At 42.2% G+C, this 18606-nt stretch overlaps 1 protein-coding gene across 1 annotated transcript in view; it reads right to left on the bottom strand.

The window, feature by feature from the left end:
• The window catches only part of MMP19 (matrix metallopeptidase 19), a 39046-nt gene that overhangs the window by 6286 nt on the left and 14154 nt on the right, over positions 1-18606 (bottom strand). Inside the window, exons 4-8 of the mRNA XM_082246285.1 lie at positions 14405-14617; positions 10636-10881; positions 8550-8669; positions 2541-2705; positions 927-1054 (exon numbers count right to left, since the gene is read on the bottom strand). Coding sequence (XP_082102411.1) covers positions 927-1054; positions 2541-2705; positions 8550-8669; positions 10636-10881; positions 14405-14617 — 872 coding nt within the window. The remainder of the gene's footprint in view (positions 1-926; positions 1055-2540; positions 2706-8549; positions 8670-10635; positions 10882-14404; positions 14618-18606) is intronic.

The raw sequence follows: 18606 nt of genomic DNA on the forward strand, positions 1-18606 counted from the left end.
ATATATACCATAGTTTGTAGACGCTATAACTTTCACACAAACCAATTAATATACACCTATTGGGATTTTTTTTATCAAAGACATGTAGCAGACTACATTTTGGTCAAAATGTATGAAGAAATTAGATTTTTTTACCTTTTATTGGATATGTAGAAAATATATATATTTTTTTCTAAAATGTTCAGTCTTTTTGGTTTATAATACAAAATAAAAAAAAAACCCAGATGGGGATCAAATAAAAAAAAAAAAATTTTAGCCGCCCCCGTCACCGTTAGCTCGCGCACAAAAAAAAACGTATGCGGAAGTCGAACCGCTAATGAAAATCGCTGTTCAAACCACACATGTGAGGTATCGCCGCGATCGACAGAGTGTGGGCAATAATTAAAAAAAAAAGAGCTACACTCTAACTCTAAACTGGTAACCGTTAAAAAAAAGTTTAAGGGTCGCCTATTGAGATCTCTATTGACCATAGTTTGTCGCCATCTCACGGGGGAGGGGCGCAATTTTAAAACGTAACATGTTGGGTATCTATATACTCGGCGTGACATCATCTTTCACAATATACAAAAAAAGGGGCTAACTTTACTGTTTAGTATTTTTTAAATGCAGTGAAATGTGATTTTTTTCAAAATTTTTCCAAAAAAATGGCGTTTTAAAGACCGCTGCGCAAATACTGCGGGACAAAAAATATTGCAATGACCGACATTTTATTCTCCAGAGTCTTTGCTAAAAAAATATATATAATGTTTGGGGGTTCTAAGTAGTTTTCTAGGAAAAAATACTGGTTTTAACTTCTAAACAAAAAGTGTCCGAAATAGGGCTGGGGCTTAAGTGGTTAAGTACCCCTCTCTAATGTCAAAAGCTCCCGTATAAAAATCATTACAAGCTGGGTTCCAGACAGTGAATAGTTTGGAATCATTGTTTACCTTAAACAGGAATATCTTCTGGTTTCCTTCCCAGAATAAGGCTGCACTAATATTCGGGGGTACTCGAGTTAACACTTTAGGGTATCCATAGTTCAGTTTAAAATCTGTGTATCTCCAAAATTTGTCACCTGAAAAAGACCATATAAAACCAAGTGTTAAGTCCTGAAATGAACTAGTATTAAAGGTGAATCCATTCTAAACCATCACTCAAGAAAAGCTTATACCATACTATCAGATTTTTACTGATGGTAATCAGGTCAAAACCAGGTACCCCCCCTCCAAAAAAGTTCTAACAGAGGAAGAAGGGGGGGAGGTAGGAAGGATATAAGGCGGAACTTCCATTTTAGTTATGCTTGCGTTTTCAAGCCCAAAATGAGTGTTTTAATATAAATGTAAAATGATAAACACGTTTTAAAATTGGTCCAACAGGCAAAAGGTTAATGAATCGACCTCAAGAAGTATTGGACAGAAACTTATCCCTCTATGAGCCCTGACCTGTGCTGTCCATTATACTTCATTTGGCATTGGGAAGCTCATTACCTGAATGGATTGGCTTAGAGCAGGCATGTCCAACCTGCGGTCCGAGGGCCGCATGCTGCTCAGAACCTCAGGCAATGCGGCCCACTGCCCCCTGACAATCTTTTTTTGCTGGGGAGGAAGGAAGTCGGGTCGGGGGCACGGCCACAGCAGCTTTCAACTAATGGTAGGCAGAGGCTGAGGGGAGGGAGGGGGGGGGGGAGGATGTGCAGTGTTTCTGACTCCTACCACCATGACCACTTCAAATCACTGAAGTGGTCATGGTGGTTATGAGTGTTCCTTTATTGTCTCTCAGAAGAAGTAAACCTCTGTATACTGATTCCATTTAATTTGATCATCCTCTAGTTGTGTTAAATTAGTGCGGGGGGCGCGGCGGCATTTTATTACATGCCTTAACTACAGTATATATTTTATATGCGGCCCGAGAAAATTTCTCTACACTCAACGTGGCCCAGAGAGGCCAAAAGGTTGGACATCCATGGCTTAGAGCCTTCTAGCTGGCTGAGGACATGTTTCATCTTAGAGCCACTATGGACTGGGATGTACAGTATGTTTTATAAAAAAATGGCGATCTGGAATGGAGCTATATAATTAAAGTAAAACAATAGGCAAAACTTTTTTTTTTCATTTTGGATAGAGCAAGATAAGATTATAACCCCTGTCAATTTTTTTTTTTCACCATCTGTGTCCCATTGCGGAGATTTCCCTTACCTTCCTGTCCATTCGCCAAACCGGAAGTAAAATGAAATCCCTGTAAATCAGGGGAATTCCTTGGGGTCTCCCAGATCACCTAAACTAGTGTACCCATTGGAAGATTTCCCCTCTATTACTTTTCTGGGGACAACCCAAAATTTGGGATTTCCTTTTACTTTCACTTTCAATGATAATGGTAAACAGGACAATTCGAGAGGTTGAATCTCCCCTAACTGGGACACAGACAACAATAAAAACTGACATTCTAACCATTCTCCACTCCATCCAAAACTAAAAAAAAAAAGTTTTGCCTTTAGTTATCCTTTAAGGTTGCAAGAGAAATCCAATAAAAATAAAACTTTAGTTGAAGCCTTTACATCTCACCTTTAAAAAAATATGTCCGTTTGGTACGCTTGGAATGCACAGCGGCATCCAGATTTCCTGGAAGTCCTTTCCACAGGGACTTGATCCTGGTAAGAGGACCAATGCCATAGTCTGTAATAGTCCACACGTATTCTCCTTTAAAAGCATAGGTTTTCCCATAGGGTCCTGTAGGGATAAAAGATCAGAGGATCAGCCTTTTAGGGTAAAGCTTTTCAGTTTAAGTTTTGAATAACCATTTTATGTTTCATGGTGATTGATCTCCATTTAGTAGCTGTATGGTCTGGGTAACCATTGTGTTGTGCTGGACCTGCCTGTAAGCCAGGAATCCCACCCATTGGTATAGAATCTTACCTCTCAATGAAAAGGTGTGTGTGATGTTATTTACTTGTATTCTCTTCCAGACTAAAGCCTCATACACACGAGTCGAAATTTGGCCGGGAATTTTCATCTGACGACCGATCTGCCGATTTTCGGCTTGTTAGTATGATGCTTCCGACAACCGACTCCGACTTTTTGGCCGAAAAAAATCTGGTGTGCAGGCTATAAAATTTTTGTCCTCTGTCAAAACGCGTCCGATTTTCGTGCAGTCAGTACAGATTTCGACAGGGAAAAATCTTATGAGCAAGACTGGGCATGCTCAGAGAAGAAAGAACACAAAGAAAGCAAACCAACACATGACATCACTTCTGAAGTAGAATTTTGTCGTGCGGGAAAATTTGTGTGCAGTCTAGGCACATTCCAACCAACAAAACACCACTCTGGACAAAAGATGGACGACCGGTCGGCGGAAATTCGTTGCGTGTGTACTAGGCTTAAGGCTCCTTTCACACAGGCGGTGCGCCCGACTGAGTCCATTTTGCTGAGCGGGGATTGATCCTCCGATCCCCGCTGAGCAGGCGGATGACAGGTCCGTGATGTGTGCAGAGACGGAGCGGTCAGGGCCCCGCTCTCATCTATAGGAGATCGGATGAGAATGGACCGCCTGTCCGTTTTCATCCAGTCTTATCTGATCCGATCCTCCAGACTGATGGAAAAAAGGGTTTCACGGACAGGATCAGATCGGATAGCAGCAGATGTCAGCGGAGATGTCTCCGCTGACATTGGCTGCTCCATAGGGCTGCATGGAGCATCCGAGCCCGCCCGCCTGAAAAACAGGCGGACCGGATCGGAAAGCCCGTGTGAAAGGAGCTTTAGGCAGATAACTGGCACTCTGTCTGGGTAGCTAAGAAGGGTAAACAAAGTAATGCTATCCTTATAGCAGCAGGTTATATTGAGTGACAGTTACCAGCACTTAGTTCAGGCAGAAGAAAGGATGACCTTACAACCTGATGCTCAGCCTGACTGCTGACCAGTGTTAATTTCGTCGACTAAAACCGATTAAAAACGTTTTCGTCGACTAAATTAACACAATTTTAGTCGACTAAAACTAAAACAATTCAGATGACTAAAATACGACTAAAACTAAAATGGCATTTTAGTCAAAAGACTATAACAAAAACTAAATCGAAATTTGCTGCCAAAATTAACACTGGTGCATGCTCAAAGCTTAATACCATAAATAATAACATATTAGATTTTTCACTCCAGGACCAGCAATAGTATATAATGAGGAAATTGTAAAGAAATGCTTAAATAATGCATTACAAATTACAATTGAACTACACCCATTCGATTATAGATGACTAAAATGACTAAAACTAAATACGACTAAAACACTTGCAGAAGACTAAAATGGGACTAAAACTAAAATGCCATTTTAGTCCTAAGACTAAAACTAAATTGAAATTTGCTGCCAAAATTAACACTGCTGCTGACAGGTTCTCTCTAAGCAATAGCAGGCCACTCTTATCTTTCAAGAAATCTTTTAGGGCTCTTTCACACGGTCCGCCTCCGTAGGCGGATCCGTGCTGCTCATCTGGGATCGATCTGCGATCCCCGCTGAACCGGCGGATGACAGCTCCGTCTCCGCTTGCAGAGCGGAGAGGGAGGTGTCTCAGCCCCCGCTGCCCTCTATGGGGGATCGGATGAGAGCGAACCGCCTGTCCGCTCTCATCCGATCCGATCCGATTATTGAACGGATGGAAAAATAGGGTTTCCATCCGTCCAGATTTCACGGACAGGATCGGATACGGATGGCAGCGGGTGTCAGCGGAGGTGTCTCCGCTGACACCCGCTGCCCCATAGAGCTGCATGGAGGATCCGATCAGATCCGCCTAAAAAACTGACAGGTGGATCTGATCGGACCGCCCGTGTGAAAGAGCCCTTAGGCAATCTTTAACACGGGTATTGGTAAACATGTTAAATGCTGAGTTATGAGAAAAAGGATTCCTCAAAACATTCTTGCAATATAAACTCACTCAGGTCTCCTTGGTAAGTCTGGCTGGTCCACTATGGAGAGATATCAGTCTTAAATGCACAGCTCTAGAGTCCTAAGGTTATGTTCATTTTATGATACCCACAATTCAACCACCTCAGGTACAAGAAATGTGCTGGTGTATTGTGCAAGATTAGTTAACCATTTTAATATAGAAAAGTTCACGTGCAAAAAGTATATTTAACGTTATGGAAAAAAGACACAAAATTCCTGACTTCACAGATTTTCTGGTGCGGCTTGTTAAACAAAAATCTCTCATATGAGTATCCTTAGGAACTTTTCTAGAGGAATAAATTAAATGTATACCATGTGTGATCTCATGCACAAAATTGGCATTTCTACATTACCTTAAATGCAAATAACAACCAGACAATTGATCCCTAAGGGACTTTTGCTAAGAAACCTAACAATTACCTTTGGATAGAAGAATTTTCTCAAAAGAAGTCTGTGGATGGGGCCACACTAGAAAAGGGGCACTGAGACTACCACCGAAACAAACTATAAGTTTGCCACGTGTTGTAGCAAAAAACCTTGGGCATGAATTGTCTGAAAAAAACCCTAGAAAATAAATCGAGGACTTTAAGGTACCACTTGAATAAAATATCAAAAGTCTATTATACAAATTCTAAAATCATGTACACAGGACACAAAAATACACTGCTCAAAAAAATTAAAGGAACGCTTTTTAATCAGAGTATAGCATCAAGTCAATTAAACTCCTGGGATATTGATCTGGTCAGTTAGGTAGCAGAGGGGGTTGTTAATCAGTTTCAGCGGCTTTGGTGTTAATGAAATTAACAACAGGTGCACTAGAGGGGCAACAATGAGACAACCTCCAAAAACGGAATGGTTTTACAAGTGGAGGCCACTGACATTTTTGTCCCTACTCATCTTTTCTGACTGTTTTTTTACTAGTTTTGCATTTGGCTAGGGTCAGTTTCACTACTGGTAGCATGAGTGAAACTGAATCATATTGGGCAGACTAGATGGGCCAAATGGTTCTTATCTGCCGACACATTCTATGTTTCTATGTTTCTATGAGGCAATACCTGGACCCTATAGAGGTTGCACAGGCAGTCCTATTCCTCCAGGATGGCACATCAATACGTGCCATTACCAGAAGGTTTGCTGTGTCTCCCAGCACAGTCTCAAGAGCATGAAGGAGATTCCAGGAGACAGACAGTTACTCCAGGAGAGCTGGCCAGGCCTGTAGAAGGTCCCTAACCCATCAGCAGGACCAGTACCTGCTCCTTTGTGCAAGGCGTAACTGGATGAACACTGCCATAGCTCTACAAAATTACCTCCAGCAGGCCACTGGTGTGAGTGTCTCTGACCAAACAATCAGAAACAGATTTCATGAGGGTTGCCTGAGGGCCTGATGTCCTCTGGTGTGCCCTGTGCTCACTCCCGGCTCCCGGCACCATGGAGCTCGATTGCCAGTTGCCATTGACAGGGCCAGATTAACGTAGGGGCTATTGGAGCTGCAGCTCCAGGCCCCTACCTTTTATATAGGCCCCGGGTTGGCCATATTCACTGTTACCGCTCTTCTGTCACTTGTAAACACAGAAGTCTGGCTTCTATGCTCGCTTCCCCAGGCAGCACCCTCAGAACTTCCCCACACAGCGCGAAGGCCGGACAAGGAGGGACAGTTGCCGATGCATGGATGTGTTTATGGGCTTCAGAGACAGCATCCCATGTTGAATTAGGCATGCATGGCTGCACCCTTCCTCCTCTGGGTGCATGCCAAGGCACGGCCCTTAAGGCCCTTCAAAATCCTCAGCACCAAGCCCATGATGCTCTTAATCCGGCCCTGGCCATTGAATACCAGAATTAGCAGGTCTGTCACTGGTGCCCTGTGCGTTTCACAGATGAGAGCAGGTTCACCCTGAGCATATTTGACAGATGTGAAAGGTCCTGGAAAAGCCATGGAGAACGTTATGCTGTCCATTACATCGTTCAGCATGACTGGTTTGGTGGTGGGTCAGTGTTGGTCTGGGGAGGCATATCCATGGAGGGACGCACAGACCTCTACAGGGTAGACAATGGCACCCTGACTGCCATTAGGTATTGGGATGAAATCCTTGGACCCATAGTCAAAACCTACGCTGATGCAGTGGGTCCTGGGTTCCTCCTGGTGCACGGTAATGCCCAGCCTTATGTGGTGAGAGTTTGCAGCCAGTTCCTGGCAGATAAAGCAATTGATACCATAGAATGGCCCCCACACTCGCCTGACCTAAATCTAATAGAACATCTCTGGGACATTATGTTTTGTTCCATCTGACACCGCTAAGTTGCACCTCAGTCTGTTCAGGAGCTCAGTGATGCCCTGGTCCAGATCTGGGAGGAAATACCCCAGGGCACCATCCGATATCTCATTAGGAGCATGCCCTGATATTGTCAGGCATGCATACAAGCACATGGGGGCCATACAAACTACTGTGCACCATTTTGAGTTGCTGCATGCAATTTCATTAAAATGGACTAGCCTACTGCATCATTTTTTCACTTTGATTTTAGGGGTGTCTTTGAATTCAGCCCACATGATATTTTTCCCCATTGAGATCTGAAGTGTTTTCAAAGTGTTCCTTTAATTTTTTTGAGCAGTGTATGTAGTTTGTACAAACACAGACATAAACACACAAAAAAGAAATGTGTGTTATAATGCTCTATATACTGTATTTTCCTCATCAACCCTACTGAGGCCAGGTGATGAGCAGCTTGCTGTGACTTCACTGTCTTGAATTGAAGTCACAGCGAGCTACTCATCACATGGACTTAGTAGGGTTGATGAGGAAAATATATAGAGTATTATAACACACTTTTTTTGTGTAATAATGTCTGTGCTTGTACAAGCTACATATTTTAATGTCCCGTGTAAATAATTTTAGATTTTGTATAATAAACCTTTGATATTTTATTGAAGTGGTACCTTTAAAGTCCTCAGTTTAGTTTCTAGGGATTTTTTGAGCAATTTCTATTATAGGATGTGGCACCGGACAACAATTGTCCAACTCTTAGAGGGTCCCTTATAGTGGCACCTCCTCCCACTCATTCCTTTTTTCAATTTTTACATCAACTTTCTGGTTGTTCTAGAGCAGGGGTCCCCAAACTTTCTAAACAAAAGGCCAGTTTACTTTCCTCCAGAATTTAGGAGGGCCGGACTGTGGATAGTGGGAGTAGTAAAGGTCCCAACATCCGAGGGAAAAAGTAATGCCCCATTGTTTCAGTGTGAGTAATTGAGTCCCATTAATAGTGTGTGTGTGTGAGGAAATGGGCCCCAACATTGCTTTCATTGAGAGGAATTGTGCCCCATCATTGATGTCATTGGGAGGAATTGTACCACATTGTTGGTGTCAGTCGGAGGAATTTTGCCCCATAGTTGGTATCATTGGGAGGAAATGTTCCCCTTCATTGGTGTAAGTGGGGGGAATTATGCCTCATTGTTGGGGCTGCAATTGGCCCTCAACCACAGTTTGGAGACCACTGTTCTAGAGGAATAAAGGTTTGACTCAAAATATTCTGACCCCTGTCTAATGTCTGTGGGTATTTTTTTTACCATTCCCTTGAAGGCACATCAACAGGAAGGCCTTATGGCTGAAAATAAATTCTAACACAGTGTAGTGTTGGCTACTTACCTAATATTATGGCATCAAGGTTATCGTGGCATGGATCAGGCACTAGGCTTGTAGGGGTTGGAACAGCTGGTGCTAATGTTGTGACTGGCTTTTTCTCTTCTTCATGTTTTTCATTTTTACCTTAAAAAATAATAACCAACTGTGAGTCTTCTATCACTGTTAGTGTAAAAGATACAATACATCAAAAATAAAAATAGTCAAACTTTAGGTGCACCTAAGACACCAGTAACGAAGACATCTCCTGGGAGGTGTAGAGAGGAGGGGGCGGAAGGCTTGCTGATTTCACTGTTTGTCTGAATCTGGAGCTACTGAGAACAGTGTGATCAACTGAACAGCACAAGTCAGTTGCTACATGGTACAATCAGGATCATTACCACGGTTCAATAATTAAACTTTAAAAAATCCATGAATAGTGAGCACTTTACTTAGCTACATTACATACACATACACATGCCTTTACGCTGTAATGCATGGTTTGGACACCAAGCCCCAGGGGCACAATAAAAACGCATTGATTCTAACCCACCATGTTCTATCCACATCTCCATAAAAAGCTTAATGCTAAGGTTTTTTTTTTAAATCAGTTTGGGGTTGAAGCCTCAGTTTGTGTAACCAAGATTTCTATGCTGGTACAGGCAGTCCCTTGGTTACAAAGAAGATAAGGTCTGTAGGTTTGTTCTTGAGTTGAATTTGTTCCGAACGGGAACCTTTTTTTAAAGCCAAAAAAAATGTTTTTAAGTTTTTTGGTTAGCATAGGGAAGGGTTAACACCCCTGTAACATTTGTTTTGCTGTCTATTTCCCTGTTCAGAAAATGTTTCACTTTCTGTCCCTATGACAATTGGATTTTGAAAATTTTGCGTTGTTGTAGAAACAAGGATTGGTGATGAAGCTTCAGTAGAGACATCTTTTCCCCATGAGAACTCCTACAGGAGTGAATTTCCCTTCCTAGGGGTAGATTTCCTCTCACTTCCTATTGTCTCCCTCTGTTTGTAAGTAGGAGTCATTTGTAAGTTGGATGTTTGTAACCCGGGGACTGCCTGTATCTTTTTTCACAGCAACCTTAAGTGTATTTCCACTTTTGCAGCCAAATTGGGATAACACCTACCTTATATTTGTTACATGATTTCATTGACATAGCACAAAAAAAAATGCTGGTTAAATTTTAAGTGCTTTTTACTTGCTTAAAATCTCTGCATGCTCTTCCTGCTTTGTAATATTTAGAGTAACTGATGAGTAATGTTTAATATAAAAAAGCCTGTCTGTACTGTGTCCACAATTCTTCAATATCAGCTGTAAACTAGAGTTGAACATTATCTCTCCTAAAGCCCACGTTCACATTAAGCTGATTTCACATGTCAGATCGCGTGCCAAATCAGAGCCTATTGCCGGCAATTGCACCACCTGAATCGGCGCGACACTGCAACGTAGACTCCCTCAAAGCGATTCCGCACGGATTCCGTTTCTGCACTACTTTTGGCGACTATTGGGGCTTTTCAATAGACATCTTTGCAGGAACCCGCACAGATGTCTGTCAAATCGCCCCGAAGTCAGACTGAAATGCCAGTTCAGCTGAACTAGCACGATTCCAAACCTCAGTGTGACACTAGGCAAAAAAGGGTTGAACGTTTTGAAATCACCTTCCTGAATTGTATGTTAATGAGGTCTGTGTGAGGAAAAAAGACCCTATGAAAGTCTCCAGAAATTCTTAGAATCAGCCATGGTTTTAGAAATATCTAAAAGGCAAGACAATTAATTAAGTACCGTATGCTGTGTGAATGGGAATGTATAAACATGTTGTGGGGATGTTCATTCTGTGTGGCATCCCTAACCAATGAACCTGCGTTATAGTGCACTGACACACATGGCAATGCAACTTCTATGTGTGGTGACCTGCATTTTTCTGCATAAGAACAATGCAGATCACAGCTAGGGCACATACAAAACAATTGTCTATTATGTGCTGTCTTCACATTACAACAAAGCACAGAAGTGTACAGCAGTGAGTTGTGGAAAATGTCACTATCTGCATTTTTTGTAGCACTCCAAAGCTCACCTTAAAAAAAAAAAAAAGAAAAAAAATCTTACCATACAAAGCTTGCATCCCCTTCACATCGTCATCATGGAGACGGAAGTTGGGTCTATATCCAGCATAGACAGGGGCCATCAGGGCATTGCTATAGTAAGAGTGACCCAGACCCAGTGCATGCCCCAGCTCATGTGCTGCAATAATTCGCAGGTTGACACCAAAGAACGATCCCTCAGTCCACTCTTCATCCTCATCAAAATGTACTGTGCCCAACTCAGGAATATCAGCGTGTGCCAGAACTTTCCCTGCAAAAGAAACAGTCCATTGCAGAAATCTTAATATGTGACAACCATAATGATCAAACACAATAACACAAGGCTGAGTTGCTTGTTTTGGTTTTTAGTTATGAAAATTTTGAGTAAAAAGGATCCAACTATCACTATTGAAATATCCCATCATTACCCAAAACACATACACTAGGACAGCCTTTTTCAACCAGGGTGCCTAGGCACATTAGGGTGCCTTCAGATGTCTTCCGGGTGCCTTGGCAAAATGCCTAGAAACTGCTTAAAAATTGTATACAAGTCAGCAGGTGGATCAAGCCTGCCTATTAGTTACACAAAACCACAGGTTTTCGTTGTGCACCATTACAACCTTCTAGTTGCCAGTGTCCTATCATCATCAATTGATAAGAAGGGTGTTGGGCACCTGCACAATACCCTTATTTGCCCTTCTCCTGCCCCTCTCCATCAGTGCTGGGGGTCACATTAGCTGAGTGAGAGAGAGAAACTGAGGGAGAAGAGAAACACTGGAAAACTAGTCAGTACCAGTGTGCAAAAGTTTATTTGCTTTGGCAGAACAAATCACTACTAATGTTGGGTGTCCTACACATATGGGTGTCCTGCATTATGTAAAATTATTAATTTCATTTTTTAACTTTTAGAATGGGGTGCCTCGAGAGTTTGCGGAATTGTAAAGGGTGCCTAGACTGAAAAAAGGTTGAGAAACATTGCACTAGGAAATGGTCTTATACGGTACATAGACATGGTAATCTGCACTGAGAATTACAGATGATTCCAAATAAACTACCCCCTAGTTATCATAGTGATCTGCCCATTCGATCTAGACCTACTTTGGCCTGGAAACCATTCATTTAAAGTAGTTTACAGTATAATCACACTGGAACTCTCCAGCAATCAAATAGTAAAGAAGTTAAGGGTCAAAATATTGTTACCTAAAGCCTAGTACACACGGGCTGAATGTTGGACGGCATCGGCCAGTTCAATAGAAACATGTTGGTTGAGGATTTTTCAGCTGCATGGGGAGGCGTCTTCTGGTTAATTGAATTGTGGTGTGTTAATTACACCCAGATTGGTTCCAGTTGTTATGTTGCCTTCATAAGCAGCTATCCCACCAACATTCTATGTGTGGTTATGAGTAAGCGATCTTCAGTATCGTGAAACGCGTCAACCTTTATATGTCCCTGTGATGTACTGTCTACATTTTACTTGTGGTGAGGAATAAAGATTTTTATGCTTTCATTAAGATCCTGAGTGCGGTCATTTTCTATTGACTGTGAAGTTTTTTGGATGGCGGATCCGACTCGCACCAGGAGATACTGGCTTCACCTGACTGGCTTTTCTTTGCTAGAATTTATACTGTACATAGACATGGTAATCTGCACTGAGAATTACAGATGATTCCAAATAAACTACCCCCTAGTTATCATAGTGATCTGCCCATTCGATCTAGACCTACTTTGGCCTGGAAACCATTCATTTAAAGTAGTTTACAGTATAATCACCCTGGAAATCTCCTGCAATCAAATAGTAAATAAGTTAAGGGTCAAAATATTGTTACCTAAAGCCTAGTACACACAGGCTGATTGCCGGACAGCATCGGCCAGTTCAATAGAAACCGTCCGACATTCGGTCCCTGTGTATGGCAGCTGGTCCGACAGAAGACAGGCATTTGGCTGGCTTCTATAGAAGGGCCATAACTAAAAAACGTTTGCCGATTGGCTCACGATCAGTGCTCTCAGCCAAAGGCGCTGACCGAAGTGTTCTGGCGGGGGGGGGGGGGGGTCGGTCCCTGTCAGAACACAATATCATATCAGGGGAGATCGCTGTACTAACATTGGATAGTTAGTACAGCTGCTCCTCCTGAGCTGTCAGCTGAACTACTAGTGTGTACCAGGCTTGAAGTAGAAGTCCACCTTAATGCTAAAATCTCTAAATCTACAGGCATCCATGATCTGAGACTAACTTATCTAGCCCTGTAAAGAAGAGATCGCTATGCATACCTTTTCTGAAGCTGATCCGGTCTGGTCCCACGTTGAGCTGTAAGCGGTGGCTTTGCTGTGGAGGTGGGTGCAGAGGATGCAGCCAACAATGGAAGCCCCATAGTAAGTCTATGGGTGACATCACTTCCCTGGCATTTCGCACCTGTTCTTGGCTGTGTCCTCTGCAGAGCTTCCGCCGTTGGAGACCAGACCAGAGCAGCTTTAAAAAAGATATGTATGCCAATTTCTTCTTTACAGGGCTAGATAAGTTAGTCTTAGATCATGGATGCTTGTAGATTTAAAGATTTTAGTGTTAGGGTGGACTTCTACTTTAAGACAGTGAAGCAGTTGGGTCTAGAGAGGGGAAATTGAGTTTATTTGCATTGGATTATACACCAATCAGCAACTTTATGACCACTGACAGGTTAAGTGAATAATATTAATTATCTTGTTATAATGGGCTCTCAAAGTTGGTGGGGTATATTAGACCGCAAGTAAAAAGTGTGTTAAAAGCAGAAAAATGGGCATTGCAGTTTTTTGTGTATGGGGCTGTGTAGCTCCATGTGGGGAGGTGCGGCGGCAGTAAAAACTCATAGTCCAGTTCCAGGAAACAGAACTTGTATTAAAGTTCTGCAGTTCACAACAAGCCCGGTGGGAAGGCACCCAACCAGGAACAGGCTGTAACAGCAATATGTAGTAGAGCAGGTCTCGGATGTGCAAACAGTGTATGTCTTGAGGGGCGGAATGCTACCTGGCCTATCCGTATCCAAATGGGGTACCCGTATCCAAATGGGGTACCCCGTGGAAACCCCCGCAGGTACAGGGAGGTCATGCAGACTCCATACAAGTAGTGTCATGGTTGAGATTCAAACTGCCTGCCAAACCTAGTGCTCGTAGACGGACGTGTTAGCCACTGTACAGTTTGTCTGAACTTTCTGAAAACAGGGGGAGGGGAGCTAAATTTACACTCAGTGAGGAGCAGAGAACTGATTGAAGGAAAGGGACTCACCGCCCCCTTCACACAACACACAGGAACAGAGATAAGGCTGTCAATCACAGACTGTGTGCTGGAGCTCCCTCTCCTGTCACCTTTTTTCTCGTGGTATCAGGTAAACTTGTCAGAAGTGACTTAGGCAGATAGCACAGAAATGGGGCAGCAGAGAAAAATTACACTTAGTGCTCTTTATTAAGACAAGTATACACGATAGAGGAATATGCCTTCTTCATATTTGATGTCAGAAGTTTACAACCACTTTAACTTTAACACTGCTGCATTGCAACAGCCACAGTGCCGATCTTGGCGCATTACACTGTTCACCTTTTATAAATTATTTCATTCGGTCTAATTGTCAGCCGAGCAGTGCAAGGTGGTGGATGCCTCACACTGTGCTCCGGCGGAGAAGGGTACTTCATGAAGTGGTGTGAAATGGGCACACAGGGGACAAGGCATTTTGCCTTGTCATGTGGTGGGACTGTGCTGGAATGGCAGTCCTACCGTATCTTGTGTGAATGATAAGGTAAAAATTGTTCAAAAAGGTAATGCTTACCAGGCCCATCAAATGGTCGTGAACAGCCGACACCACGCTGATGGAAAGAAATCCGTATGTCTGCTCTTCCATAGTCAATCTCCCTGAATTTCAGTGGGGTAATGTCACTCCAGTATTTAAAAGCTGCTTTAATGGCCTCCCTCACTTTTTCCTTTGTCATGTCTGGTGTGTAATTGTATATGCGATAGGTCAGGTTCTTCTTCCTCCATCGACCTGTTCAATATGAAGACAAAAAAACATCCTGAAAACCATCATTACACTTTAGCTCTGTCTGTCTGTCTGTCTGTCTGTCTATCTTCCTATAATCACATTTGTCTGTCTAGCTATCATTTATAATCTATAATATTATATTCAAATCTATCATCTATAATCCTATATTTAAATTTATCTATCTATCTATCTATCTATCTATCTATCTATCTATCTATCTATCTATCTATCTATCTATCTATCTATCTATCTATCTATCTATCTATCTATCTATCTATCTATCTATCTATCTATCTATCTATCTATCTATCTATCTATCTATCTATCTATCTATCTATCTATCTATCTATCTATCTATCTATCTATCTATCTATCTATCTATCTATCTATCTATCTATCATCACATGTGTCTGTCTAGCTAGCATTTATAATCTATAATCTTATAATTAAATCTATAATCCTATAATCTGTCCGTCCGTCTGCCTGCCTGCCTGCCTATCTGGCCGGCTGTCTGTCTGGTTAGCTAGCTAGCTATCATTTATAATCTCTAATCTTATATTTAAATCTATAATCCCATGATCTAATTTATCTAGCATCTATCTATCTATCTATCTATCTATCTATCTATCTATCTATCTATCTATCTATCTATCTATCTATCTATCTATCTATCTATCTATCTATCTATCTATCTATCTATCTATCTATCTATCTATCTATCTATCTAGATAGCTATCATTTATAATCTATAATTTTATATTTAAATCTATAATCCTATAATCAAATCTATCTATCTATCTAATCTCCCTCTAATCAATCACCTATAATTTATTTTGTCTATCTGTCTGTCTGTCTAGCTAGCTACCATTTATAATCTATAGTCTTATATTTTATTCTATTCTATCACCTATAATTTAATTTGTCTATCTGTCCGTCTGTCTAGCTAGCTATCATTTATAATCTATAGTCTTATATTTTATTCTATCACCTATAATTTATTTTGTCTATCTGTCTGTCTGTCTATCTATCATCCTATATTTTAATGTATCATCTATAATCCTACATTATTACATAATGGTCACTTGAACCTCCCAATCTTATTTGGAAGAACTGGGCGACAACAAGGATTTAACATTTTTTTAAATTAGTATTGATCATTGATATAGAATTATAGATGATATGCCATTCTAAAAACATGAAATGCAAAGTGGAACACCAGCCAAAAGTAGAACATCTGATGCACGTAAAGCAAAACTGGGAAGGGGTTAGAACCTCTGTCAGGTTTTTCTTGTTGATGTTTGGGAGATTTCTCTTCAATTCCTTTCACAGTGCCAACATTGTCAGTGGGATGCAATAACTCTTACCAACTCTACTAACCAATAAAAATAATGGCAAAAGTCACACGTTATATGTGTGCATATAAAGATTAATCCATGTCCTTGTGAACCTAATTATGTTTTAATGAACACTTCTAAGATACAATGAAATATTAATCATCAATATGGAGTTGAGTGGGGCCTCACTAAACACCATGGTTAGCTGACTATTCCTTGATTTTCCTGGCAGGACAGTCTAAACTTATGGTTTTATTTAATAAAAGTTTGGAATAATTCCAGGGACAGCGTGAAAAGACAGAGAAGTGAAAAGTCTGCAGTTATGTTCTATACTGGAGAGTTCCAGGGACTTTTTTTGTTTGAGTGTCTGTGTATTCAAGCTTGTTTTACACTGTCTGCCTGCAAAGACCAATAAACATATTTATCCACTTATGTCAGGCCTATATTTAGGGGACGGCAGCCTAGAGGGGCTGAGGTTCAGAAGAAGGTGCAGGCTGCACTTTACTTTTAAAGAGAACCTGTCAGCCAGATTAAAGTGACTGTGCCATGAGAGAAGTATGGGGGCTAGGTATCTGGCTGTGTATGATATAAATTAGTGCCAGAAAGTGTTAAAACTGCTTATCTCTATACTTGTTCCAGGTCAGTGACCCAGACAGCATTGAAACCAAAGCATCCAAATGACAGCCATGGAACTAGCATTTTAATAAACAGTTATAAAAATGAACAAAAACCATTAGAAATTCTCTTCTGGGGGAAGTATCTATAAAGAAGAGTGTAAGGGTGAATTCACAATGTATGGGGTGACAGACGTTTTACCTCATGGTAAAATGTCTGTCACTGCAGGGACACACCTGAAACAATTGTTTCCTATGTGTCCCATTCATACTGCAACACAGCAGCATGCTGCGATAAAATGCAGGCCAGGACACTGTGCCGAATAGCATAGCACTGTACAGCAACACAGCACATCACCTGCTGTACCTCGCCATGAATGAAGTGTACGTTTTGTACACTTTAAATAAAGTTTATACATAGGCGTGCGCACAGGGTGTGCCGGGTGTGCCTGGGCACACCCTAATCACCTAGGGCACATTAGCATTATCGCTCTGTTTGCCAGTGAGGAGATGGGAAAGATCTCCCTCTGACCTGCTCTGCCATAAGAGAAGTGCCACACACTTCTATTTCACTTTGCCAGCAGGGAGTGTAATGTACCGGGGCCATATACATGTAGGCAAACACATGCATGTGTATTTAAACTTTGGGGTGCACACCCTAATGCAATAGGCTGCGCACACCTATGAGCTTATACAAAACAAAAAATAAAGCAAAAAAGAAAAAGGGGAGCCATGTGATGCGCTGGATCGTGCACCACACTGCCCCCTACTGCAGCCGCAACGGAGACCCGCTGGAGTGGTAAAGCGCTGTGTGAATACAGCCTTAATAGGAGGTGCCTCTCACCTTTTGTTTCATTTAGGGCTTGTTTACACCTGCGTCAGTCTGTGAATGGGATCCGGGGTAGATCACTTTTCACAGAGTGGTGCAGAGGCAGCTGATAGGCATGTAGGAGGCAATACTTCACGTGTTTTTTTTTTTTTTCTGACAGCTAGATGCCCTTTTTCAATGGGAATACTGTGCTGCTCCGTTGATTCCAGCTGAGAAGGCGGATGACAGGTCCATATCTGCTCTCTGTGCAGAGACAGACCTATCAGAGTCCCGCTCTCCTCTATAGGGAGATTGAATGAAAATGGACAGCATGATCCCATTAGATCCGACCTGCTGGACGGATGGCGAACGTATCGCCATCCGTCTTTTTTATGTGGATCTTGTCGGATCGGATGACAGACCGGTGTCAGCGGACACATCTCCGCTGGAATCTACCTCTCCATACAGGAGAATGGGTGGCCCGCTCATGTCTGCCTGAAAAACGGACAGGTGGACCTGATTGGTCCGATCGTGTGAAAGGGGCCTAAGGCTGGCCATACATGTTCAATTCTCTTGTACAAGTTTCCTTTCGATTTACGAAAAACCATATAACATGAGGTAAAAAGAAACAACTTATAATTGTATACAATTAGGCAGGCCCTTGTACTACACAGTTTAGGGTAAATCTAAAGGAAAATTGTACAAGGGCATTGAACATGTATGGCCAGCCTAATGCTTGTCCAATTTCAATAGATCGCATTTGGTGGCAATACGTTTTAGGAGGGAGGGGGTGGGGGGGGGTCAAAAACAACCACCTACAGTGGCGGAGCTAGACTTTTAAAACAGGGGTGGCAAAGGGGTGGCCAGGTATTATTTTGGGGGGGTCAATATACAAAGTGTTCAATTACAGCATCAGCCAGCATCCATCAATGTAGTGACCAGCGTACCCCCCATCAATGTAGTGACCAGCATGCCCCCCATCAATGTAGTGACCAGCATGCCCCCCATCAATGTAGTGACCAGCATGCCCCCCATCAATGTAGTGACCAGCATGCCGTGTCCCCTTCAATCATGCAGAGACCAGAGATTGGTTAGCTGTGCAGCAGCTCACGGCGCCGCTGCTAGTCACCGCGCTCAGTCACTGTCACAGTCAGGAGAACTAGCTGCAGGCGCCCACTCGTTCAGCTAATGCGAATGTTTTCAGCGAGCGGGGTGGCAACAGGGGTGGCAAGGACT

Source organism: Pelophylax lessonae (assembly GCF_965119305.1).
Source record: "Pelophylax lessonae genome assembly, chromosome: 2".
Classification (NCBI taxonomy): domain Eukaryota; kingdom Metazoa; phylum Chordata; class Amphibia; order Anura; family Ranidae; genus Pelophylax; species Pelophylax lessonae.